This window comes from Amyelois transitella, chromosome 17 (assembly GCF_032362555.1).
Source record: "Amyelois transitella isolate CPQ chromosome 17, ilAmyTran1.1, whole genome shotgun sequence".
Taxonomy (NCBI): Eukaryota; Metazoa; Arthropoda; class Insecta; order Lepidoptera; family Pyralidae; genus Amyelois; species Amyelois transitella.
Genome location: NC_083520.1, coordinates 8,199,293 through 8,210,531, shown reverse-complemented (window position 1 = coordinate 8,210,531; position 11,239 = coordinate 8,199,293). Strand labels below are relative to the sequence as shown.

The following is an 11,239-nucleotide window of genomic DNA, read 5'->3' as shown; positions in this document are numbered from 1 at the left end:
CCCGCGTCTTCGTCCGCGTGGAATAGTTATTTTGGGCATCATTGAAGCCTTCAAGGATGAATAATTTTTTTTTCACGTTTTCCATTATTTCTTCCTAATTGTTGCAGCGTGATGTTATATAGCCTAAACCTTCCTCGATAAATGGTCTATTCAACACATAAAGAATTTTTCAATTCGAACCAGTAGTTCCTGAGATTAGCGCGTTCAAACAAACAAACTCTTCAGCTTTATAATATTAGTATAGATTAGATTAATTAACGAGGTCCTATATTATTTATTTTTTAATTCATAGCAGATTGACATTAATATTCTTCGCATTGGTAGAATTTATCCAAAATTTAAAAAACTGTAGATTTTATAGACTATTGAAGGATCAATCCCATAAACCTAAGCCTTTTACTAGGACCTAACTAGGTATGTACCTATAACATATAAAAGTATATTTAGATTAAAAATATAGGTAGTATGTTATAATCGAAAATATTACATTTCATTGCTAACTTGTAAACAAAAACTTACCTTAAAAAAAATTATTTATAAATCCTCAATTTTAAAACTATTTTCATTTAAATACAAAATCACTCTTCACTTCACGTATTTTTTATGTACAAATAAAAAAAAATCATCTGCGTATGCGCACACTCACCGACTCGAGTGAACTTTTATGACTACGGCGGTCCAGAAACTATGGCTTACGTAACCTTGTGTGAATGAAGAATGGGATTATCCGAGTTCATTTCCACTGGGCTAGGAAAGGGAAATGATGATGTTAAAAAAAAAGAAAATTTGCAGATGATTAACATGAAAATTTACAAAAAGAATCTTAGCTACCTGTCCTCATAAGGTTTTTATCACTCAACATACATTATGTCGTATTCATCCCTTACGGCGTAGAGAGAGACAGCAGTCTCATGAAGACCCCTTCGGCGAAATTCGAAACTAGTTTCGAAATAAGAATTTTTTCTTTCTTCGAGACTAGGGCCCTTTTAGTTAGATAGCTTAACGAGGTGGCTATCATCACCTAAAAAACATCCCAAGTTTTTAAGCTTCTCCCTTGATAGACTTAAGAGAAGCAACTGGCGGCTGGCACACAATATACTATGCACGAAATAAATGTGCTTATTCTCATGAGCACTCTTGACTTTTTTTTAAATACCAGTTACTATGGTAGTTTAATTTGAATAAATTCACGCCAACATGACAACTAAAAATTATTGAAAACATACCTACCTCCATATGAAAATTCTGTTTCATAATTACGCTGTCTTCATTTTATTATTGTTACCTAAGTGATAGGTACATTTTATTTACCATACAAATACAAATAAAAAATCTAAATAATCAAGGTTTGTCGGGTCACTAAATTATAGGAATGAACTCGTTAACAAAATTTTGCACCTTTTAATGCAAATGGATTCCTAAGTAAAAATGTATATACTTATAAAACTTGATGAGTACTTAAATTGCTGGAAAGCACTTGATTAGTGGTCCAAACTTAGTCTGGACCATTTTTGAAGACTGCATTAAGTTAGTTCGCAACAACATTGTTTCGTATTTAACTTATCTTAATTAAATTGATATGAAAAATAAGATTATTTATTTCGAAAATATATGAGTGTGTGTGCATGCAGTTATCATGTTTCTGTTGAAATTTCGACTTAGACAATCACGTCGCACCAACTTAACTAAAATTTGAAAATTTAACAAAAGATATTAATGTAATTATTTTATTTACGCAATTCGAATTCTCGTACGAAATAACACAAGTACTTTTGTTACCTACTTGTTCAATATTATCTCATACAACAGCACATCTGCAAACTACATCAATCCCTTATTTTCTTGGCACGTCTCCGAGCCCATGGTGATAATTATACATATCTATTTAAAACGAGTATTGTGTTGGGAACCAACCGGGGCGGCCGTGTCTTTGTTAAATGGATCAAAAACGAGAAATCCCAACATGTGAAGTTTGCCAACAACCGGCAAACCAGACCTGCGGAGGATGCAAACTCGTATACTATTGTACAAAGGCCCACCAGAAACTAGGATGGAGGGAGGGACACAAATTCAAGTGCTGTGCTTTCAAAGTGCAGGTGTCAGACAAGATAGGAAGACATATGATAGCGACCAGGGACATCAAGGCTGGGGAAATGATCCTCAAAGAAAAACCAGCAGTAATCGGACCCAGGATCAGTTGTGCACCCCACTGTCTAGGATGTGGTAAAAAACTGGAACCAATGAAGATTGAAGACAAGTATGATTACTACAAATGCTCGATGTGCAACTGGCCTATGTGTGGACCGAAATGTGAAAAGGCCGATGTACATAAACCAGAATGCAAAACTATGTCGGATAGAAAGTATAAGTGCACGATAAAATATGAGAAGCCGGACAAAAATGAGGCTGCTTATTGTGTTATTTCACCGTTACGAGTGTTACTCATGAAAACCACCAATCCTCCTCAGTATGAAAATATTTTGAGTTTGGAATCCCATTTAGAGGACAGAAAAGACACACCATTGTATCTTGTTTTGAAAGCAAATTTAGTGACTTTTATAGTCCAAGTATTAGGAATGCCATTTGATGAAGAAACAATTTTAAAAGTGGCTTCAATTTTTGATACAAATGCATTTGATGTTAGGTCGGTTGATGGTACTAAAAGGTCAAGAGCTATTTATGTTACGGCATCTATGATGAATCACAATTGCAAAGCTAACACTCGTCATATATTTATTGGTGATGATTATATTATGGCAGTGATAGCGACAGTGCCAATTGCAAAAGGTGAACTGATTACAACTACCTATACACAATCATTATGGGGCACCTTGGATAGACGAAGACATCTGAAAAACAACAAATGTTTTGACTGTGAGTGTGAAAGATGTACAGACCCTACAGAATTAGGGACGTATTTAGGAAGCATTTACTGCTCTATGTGCAATGGTCCATTTAGTAACCCAGAATCCACCAAGCGGCCCATGTTAATATCAACAAATCCATTAGACGAAGGCGCTTTATGGAAATGTGAGGTATGTAATCATTTTATTCACGGACGACAAATGGTATGGGGAAATAATGCCTTATCACAAGATTTGAATAAACTGAATAAGAATGGCCCCAAGGAGTTCGAAGAGTTTATCGAAAGATATAGCAATACAATGCATCCCAGTAATCACTTGATTGTGCAAGCAAAATTAGCACTGATTCAAATCTATGGGAACTATAAAGGATACACACTTTCAGGTAAGTTGTTTGAAACTTCATTCACATTACTTACATTCAAATACCACGGTATTTGAAACACTTTTTTGAATTTTGATTGAAAGAATGGTATTTATATCATAATCCATTTTTATTCAAGTTCGAAGAAGCATCGTCCAAATGGGTCAAGGGGGTACAAACATTAAAATGAATGCCAGTGCAATTATCCATTAGTGTGACATGACACACGTCTTTCTGCCAAGACGTAAATCACGGGAAAGAATTCCAAAATGTTCATAAGTGAAAGCAAGTGTTTAGAAATTAATAAGTATCTTATAACTTTTCATACAACGTGGTTTTACGAATGATGCAATTTGCCAAAGATGGTCACAAATATCTAAACTTTTTATTTTCAATAACTTCATAATTCATTATTTAATTAGAGTTTGATAGTAAAAGAATAAATTCATTACATTTAAAAGCAAGCGGACGAGCAACGGAATAATATTAAACCTATTTAAACTTACTTTGCAGAGTTACCAGATCATTTACTAACCAGAAAAATAGATTTATGCCACGAACTTCTCGAACTTGCTGATAAATTGGATCCTGGTTTCACAAGATTCAGAGGAACATTACTGTTAGATCTTCAAGCTGCGATGACTATGCAAACTAAGAGAGATTTCGAAAATGGGAAGATAACCAAGGCTGGAGCACAAGTAAGTAACGTAAATTCGACAAAGAAGATTTTAAAAATTGGCTACCATTATAAAATCTTCTTGGCGTCAGGCGTAGAGGTAATAGTTGTTTCTTGGTGATGTTGTCAGCTCTAGTTTTAACCAATAATGGGCTGGAGTAGGCTTATGTTTAGCGGACTTCCTGTGTTGGTACGTGATGATGATGTTTTCTCTTTTGTTAAGCTGTTTCTTGCAGACACAGCTAATTTCACTTCTTGATTGCCTTTCATCTTAACTTTCATCTCAATGTAACACGATTATCTATTTTTAATATTGAGTTCAAGATCGCATATAATTCCTGGCATAGTCAACGAACGATTACTGTAGAAGTACCTACTCATATAATTTTTTGAAACTTGATATAAGTAAGTTTTACCTACTACATAATTATAGAATCAAAGATCTAGTAGGATCTTTCAGTTTGTTTAAAAGTACTTACTTACCAACTAGTGATATAATAATAAATATTGTGTTACCGAAACAAATCTAGTTAAGGAATATTGGAAAGCTGCCAGCTATCAGCGATCTGTTGCGCAAACAGTTCGCCACAAGTTGTCCGAAAAAGCAACTGTAATTTTAATATTATAAAGCTCGAGTCCTCTTTCAGATAATGAAAATATCAGGACGACACAAAAAACCTATGGTAATCATAATCAACAGCTTTTTCAGAAAAACGGAATCATCATTTTATGAGTTCGTTTAAAGTCGAGGTAGTAACCATGGAAAATGCTAATTTATCCATAGTTGATAAAGAAACATATTTTGGCTTTTCGCAAATAAGACGAAACAGGCTCCCTTATATTTAAATTATTTGGCGTTCACCCCACTTGCTTCTTCATTGTGGAAAATTCGGCGCCCACGGCTTAGGTATGGTTATTCCAACGAGCTTGCATGAAGCGAAAGAAGTATGCTGGGATCGTGGCAAGTGGAAAGATGTAATCTTTGCCTGCACTTCGGGGAAAGAGGCATCATTATAAATATGTATATATATGTATGTATGGCTTGGCGGATATGGCAAAATGCTTTAAATGGTATTTTGAAAAATACTTTAATTTTCTATTCGCAGGATCAATTGATGGAAAGCATGGTGTTGCTGCAAGAAGCCACCAACATCCTAAGGGTGGAACCACACATGAGAGATGCGTTGGAAGCCAAAATACAAGATCTGTCTAGCCAGCTGGAACTCGGTGAAGAATTGACAAATGGAAATGGTGTCTCAGAATAATCACCAGTCCCCTTATTCACGAACATTGACAAGCCTGTCTCTAACTTCCCTATCTTTATCTTTGTGGTTTACTACAGAGTAAGAGGAAGATGTTTCATAAGAAGCTTCCATGCTGATTCTGGTAGTGAAAAAAACACAATGTGCCAGCTGCTAATCTTCACGTGTAGAAAAGTCAATCACGAGACAAGCTTATAAACTTGGGCTTCTTCTTTTAGGCGATGGACATAGCAATCAGTCACTTTGAATCTCAATTATATCATTAGGCCATAAAGTTGAATGTGACCTTCCAGTCTTTTCTAGATTGTTGGTTTTGTCCACTCCATAAGAGCAAGAGCAGTGATTAGATTATGTAAGAGAAAGAGGGTGGATAAGACTTATCAAAGTTCATAAATCGAACCCGGAACTATTAATCCTAATTTGTTTTTAATCCACCTTGCTTCATTAAATTTATGGTTTTAACTGCGGCTGTATACCTACTCGTATTTACTGTATGCTAAATCCCAAAAATATATGCATCTGTTACTTAACTGTTAAGAAATAATTATAACGAATGATTATGATAACAATCTTTTATTTTATTACTTTAACCATACTATCTTCGTATGGGCAGATACATTGAATACAATAGAAAGTGGATTAAAGTTATATGGAAACGTAAGAGAGAATTATAACTTATTGCAGTTTTGAACTTGTTACTCGTACTTTACATGTCATAAGATCATTATATGACATGCATTCTAACTTATGTATTAAATTGTGAACGTTCCTTTCAAATCACACTGGTGTAACTCTGGTAGGTTTCATGGTAATTTCATCATTCTTTATGCTAAAATCTACTGTTTCTTTGTTGATGTGCAGAATATTTTTGATGACATGTGTGAGTTTCTTGTTGGGGCGCGGCGTGCTTTCAATTACGAATATCTTCTCTGTATGTTTATCTGTGACGACTACTTGTTTTCTGTGCAGCTGTAAAATTAATTTTTTTAAATTATTTAAGGACCATTGCACGTATTCCACGAAGGAACTCAGAGCTAGAGGCTTGAGGATTATGCCCAAAAACAAAGATGGCTGAATTTATATGATTAGAGCTGTTGCATTTTAAGGATAATTTTAACTTATTTTTTCAATTCTGCAATGGTTCCTATGGAGGGCCCTGAGCTCTGATGAGACATAGCCTTAATAATATTCGTAGGACTAGCCATATTAATGCATTGAGTTCAGTTCGTAAGTCGTCGCAGTGAGGGTGGGCAAAATCGATGACAAAGCATCTATTTGTTATACATCTAGTGGTAAAAAAATTTAAAAATTAAAAATAAAATACCATAGCACACACGCAGCACCACGATCCAAATTTAAAACAAGCCACCCCCGGCGTTCTGTCCATAGCCTTGCGCAGTCTGGTGTTGGTGAAACCGTAAATCAGAGGGTTGACTGCGCAGTTCAGGTACATGAGATAGTTGGCGGCAAACCACATGCTGTCGTAGCTGCCTTCGACCTAAAAATTACAATGATAATAAAATTCATAAGTGCCATTAAAAATATGGATTATTATCCTGGTAAGACCGAAGAAGTAGTTACTAAAAATTAGAAGCATGCTGTAGAAGTCAACCCTTAAAATAATAAACAGATTGGGACTTCTGGGATTGGGGACAAAAATTGCGTTCTAACTTCAAAAAAAAATTAATATACTAATCTAACTGGTAATGTTAATCCCAAATACTCACCGAATTGATATCATTGCTCAAATTGTTCCTCCAGTAGATGAGGACAGTGTACGGCAGCCTGCAGACGACGGCGGTCATCAGCACGCACGCCGTGATCCTCAGAGCGCGGCTCCTGGCCTTGGTCACAGCGTGGCCACTGCCACGGGTCGAGAGTTCACGAGCACTGCACTCCAAGCGCCACATTATCGTGCCGTACTTAGAAGAAAATTGATATATTTAGCGATACTTTAATAGAGCAAAAAAAGTTGACTGCTGAATTTTCGGTAGGGTTAATACTTACATACATACATAAAATCACGCCTCTTTCCCGAAGGGGTAGGCAGAGACTACCTCTTTCCACTTGCCACGATCTCTGAATACTTCCTTCGCTTCATCCACATTCATAACTCTCTTCATGCAAGCTCGGCGGTTTCGGGTACTTTTGACCTGACCCTTTACCAGGACGTACTTAATTTGATCAAGATACGTTCGTCTAGGTCTTCCCACTCCGACCTTTCTCTCCACACTCTCCTTGTATATCTGCTTAGTCAACCTGTTTGTTGATTAGGGTTAATACTTCCTATTTCAATTGTAGGTATTTTAAGCAAAAAAAAATTCACAGTTTTTTCAAAATCTCACCAAAATCTAAAGAATAGTAGAGAGAAAGAGGGAACGTAACAGAAACCCATAGTCAGAAATGAAGCCATAGCTTTCGACAAGAATGGCGCAGCAACCAATACCTCTTAAATTCCTCGTTTTCTTAGCTTTGAGATATATACTTACAGTCACAACCATTAATCCCAAGGGAATCCAGACGAGTAGGGTAAGAGTGAAATGCCAATATATGCCGAGCACTTCAACATCTTCTACGCAAAAAGTCTCAAGATAATCTAGCCACTGCCGCTCCTGAAATAAAACAAAAAATTCTAAATAAATAAGGGATATATAATCTTCCTAAAACTAGTCGCAGTTTGCATCCTCACCTCTGTGAAAAGGAGCCCGGGTGCGCCTATGCCAAGATCCAGGGGTAAGTTTGTTTATACGAACGTATTCCTAACGTATTTGTTCCATACATCATATATATTATGGTCACGTCTATATCCCTTCCGGGGTAGACAGAGCCAACAGTCTTGAAAAGACTGAACCGCCACGTTCAGCTATTTGGCTTAATGATAGAAGTGACAGGTTACTAGACCATTGCCTAAAAAAGAATCCCAAGTTTGTAAGCCTATCCCTTAGTCGCCTTATACGACATCCGTGGGAAAGAGATGGAGTGGTCGCATTATTTTTTGTATTGGTGCCAGGAACCACACGGCATCAATACGCATGTTCCATGGTGACACAAAAGTTGTCTAAATGTGCAACTTACGACTTAATCGATGCTCCAAGCCGAAACCCTAAAGACAACACATCAATTTACCGTATACTCTCTCCTTAATATCCAAGGCAAGGATAACACAATAGCGATGAACCAAGTGCAAAATATGGCTTTTGGAGCCACATTTCTTGTGACCCTGGCGTCGGCTGACAGCGCGGCTGCCGCTAACCTGTCGTAAGATACCAACATGACAGCACCAACTCCTGCTAGAAGTAATGTTGCTGAAACAAAAAACCAAATGGTCTCTTTGGAAAATTTAAAAAGAATGGGTTCTATTGCACATGTAAACACACAGCTGAATTACATTCCGTAAAAATAACTAAACGACTAGAGAACAAATGTATCGATAACTCATCAAACCGTAAATGAAATTCCTAACTATGATTATATGTATGTGTATGATAATGGTACAAAATCTAAAATCTGCCTTTAGCGTATAAGCACAACTTTTAAGCATTAAGCCGATAATAGGACATAATGACACAGATATCTTTCTGAAGAGAAGCCCAGTTTGCCTTTTACGACAATAATCCTGGATTGGGCGGAGTCAGATTTTTACACGGAGTGACTTCAATCTGAGCTCCTCAACCTTTGCAGGGGAAACTAACTCATGTCGAATCATACTTTGGATATGATGACACAGGCATACCTTGCAAAAACCCCTCAAATTGACACCCAAAAGTCTTCAACACGTACTGTTGGTAGAAATCTCTGACCAGCATGAACCACGGGCAGAAAATCAACGTGATCAGGTCAACCAAAGCCAGATTACCCACGAGGTAATTGCTGGCACTCCACAACCATTTGTTTCTGATAATCACGATGATAATAATGGAATTCATGAAGATACCGGTAATTCCAATGGCTAGCATGGCCGTGGTTTTTATGGCTATCTCTTGGGCGGGTTTTACGTGCCATAGTATGTTAGGGAATTCGTATTCGGATGTGTCGATCTGAAATTAAAGAAAGAAGTACGAGTAGGTATATAAATGTACACGCATTATTATAAAAAGATGTCGGTGTCAACTAAACTCACAGGCTTCGGAACGGATTTGGCAAAAATTTGTTATACAAACTAATCGTAGGCAAGTCTTCCATAAGAAAAACGGGAGATAGACTTTATAAGTACATACATACATAAAATCACGCGTCTTTCCCGGAGGAGTAGACAAAGAATACATCTTTCCACTTGCCACGATCCCTGCACACTTCTTTCGCTTCATCCACAATCATTTGTATTTTAATATGATGCAATAAAAAAAAGTTTGTGTGAAATAACTAGTCGACTCTAGCAGAAATACACGTATCACGACTTTATCCCTTACGGAGAAGACAAAACAATTAATCACTTGTTTCGAAGACCACGTTTAGCTGAATGGCTTCATGATGGAATTGAAATTTTGAAATAGTACGGAAATGGTGCATAGGAAAAACATTATCTTCATTGACTTTAACAATCTGCACGAGAAGTAGCTGGTGTACCACTATGATTTTTTCGCACGGAACCACTGTTATGACTTTTGCAATTTTGCTCATAGCTGATAATCTGAGTGCCATATTGTCTCTTACAAACTTAGAACCTAACTTCCAACTTACGTACAAAAATTATTGTACTATAGACGTGATATTAACAAATCAATACTAGAAGTAGAGTTAGGTTTGTAATCAGTAACGAACAGCAAAATAATACTAAATCGCGTATACATAACATTAACTCACATTTGCTATTTAGAACCCCTACTTATTAAAAAGTTGGTTAAAATCACTCAATATCAATTTAAATCGATAGATCACAAATAATACATACGTTTATCAAGTCCTCTTCATCCATTTTGGCACATTTACTATTCTGTGCCTAAAACTGACTCCATTCGTGTGATGAATAAAAACATCGATAAGCCAAAAATAATGAGACTCTAGAGGGATAACATTTTTGAATCAATTTCATCAACTGATTTTAAACTTTGGCGTCGCATTATTATTTATTAAATTTATGAATAATACGAGTACAGGTATAAAATGCATGTAAATGTACCATTATTTTATGTCGTACGTTTTAAGATAAAATTTTATCTCTTTTCCATGGATGTCGTAAAAGAAGACTAAGAGAATAGGAACACACATAGGAGAACATGGAAACTTGCACTAGATGAAAATTTAGTGCAAGATGAAAATTTAGTGCAAGTTTCCATGTTGGTCCAGTAGCGATGAAAGAACATAGTGGGCGTTAGCTGTTATTCTTCAAGTTCTGATTGTCAATCAAGGGCAGGGCTAATAAACTTGGGGGTTTTAAAGCAAAAGGTTTGATTAAGGCGTACTTTATTAAACTAATGTTTAGTGCTGTAACCTCCTTATTTTATAAAACCTCTCGAGATAAGCTTGCAGTAGTCCATTACCATGAAAGCTTCGTTATCAGTAGATATTGTCGTGGTCTGGAACTTTTGGACATGCGAAGTTCATGTTTTCAAGGGCATTGACCGTGATGATTGAACGTTAACTCTAATAAATTATTTATGCGCTTCTCACCTATAAAAAAGTCGATTTAGATCATACAGGCGAGAAAACGCACGAATGTTTTATTTGTCACAAGAGATATTGTACAGAATAAAAATTAGAAAAATAAATATAAGTAGGTACATTTGCGTATTTGTTAAGGCTGAATAGAGAGTTTGGCTAATCATGTCAGAATTGCGAGTAAAGTAAGGAATCTTCAGAGTTGAAGAATTGTAGGAATAACCATGAATATTTTTGTAAAATTGCATATAGCAGGCTAGTTTCGACGTCATTTTCTTATAATGTAGAGCAAAATATACATCGTGACACATTTTTCCAAAACAAATTAAAATTTGAACCAATTTTATAACTGAATAAGAAAGTAATGATAGGGACGACTGTAGCAATACCTTAATATGAATGTCCTAAGCTCCGCCCGCGTAGAATGAAATATCCTGTTAATTCCATTTCCCGCGGGAGTTCCGGTAAACCCTCA

At 36.2% G+C, this 11,239-nt stretch overlaps 2 protein-coding genes across 2 annotated transcripts; one reads left to right on the top strand and one right to left on the bottom strand.

Moving 5' to 3' along the window:
• The first annotated feature begins 1,931 nt into the window (after window positions 1–1,931).
• LOC106134222 (SET domain-containing protein SmydA-8) lies at window positions 1,932–5,213 on the top strand. Its single transcript, XM_013334216.2, has 3 exons — window positions 1,932–3,249; window positions 3,742–3,926; window positions 5,011–5,213. The coding sequence occupies exons 1-3, from the start codon at window positions 1,938–1,940 to the stop codon at window positions 5,167–5,169; spliced, it is 1,656 nt and encodes a 551-aa protein (XP_013189670.2). The 5' UTR covers window positions 1,932–1,937; the 3' UTR covers window positions 5,170–5,213.
• Window positions 5,214–5,760: 547 nt separating this feature from the next.
• Window positions 5,761–10,179, bottom strand: LOC106134278 (red-sensitive opsin). Its single transcript, XM_013334279.2, has 7 exons — window positions 10,058–10,179; window positions 8,900–9,203; window positions 8,293–8,471; window positions 7,656–7,778; window positions 6,894–7,088; window positions 6,491–6,664; window positions 5,761–6,135 (listed from the first exon to the last, which is right to left on the bottom strand). Exons 1-7 carry the CDS (start codon window positions 10,079–10,081, stop codon window positions 5,944–5,946), a joined length of 1,191 nt encoding a protein of 396 aa, XP_013189733.2. The 5' UTR covers window positions 10,082–10,179; the 3' UTR covers window positions 5,761–5,943.
• Window positions 10,180–11,239: the final 1,060 nt, after the last annotated feature.

Excerpts from the sequence above, each read along its gene's own strand:
- LOC106134222 (XM_013334216.2), top strand. The coding sequence starts at position 1,938 with ATGGATCAAAAACGAGAAATCCCAACATGTGAAGTTTGCCAACAACCG. Across the intron at positions 3,250-3,741 it reads TAAAGGATACACACTTTCAG|AGTTACCAGATCATTTACTA; the intron begins GTAAGTTGTTTG and ends CTTACTTTGCAG. Across the intron at positions 3,927-5,010 it reads TAACCAAGGCTGGAGCACAA|GATCAATTGATGGAAAGCAT; the intron begins GTAAGTAACGTA and ends TTCTATTCGCAG.
- LOC106134278 (XM_013334279.2), bottom strand. The coding sequence starts at position 10,081 with ATGGATGAAGAGGACTTGATAAAC. Across the intron at positions 7,089-7,655 it reads TGGGATTAATGGTTGTGACT|TACGGCACGATAATGTGGCG; the intron begins GTAAGTATATAT and ends TTTTCTTCTAAG. Across the intron at positions 6,665-6,893 it reads TGAGCAATGATATCAATTCG|GTCGAAGGCAGCTACGACAG; the intron begins GTGAGTATTTGG and ends TGTAATTTTTAG.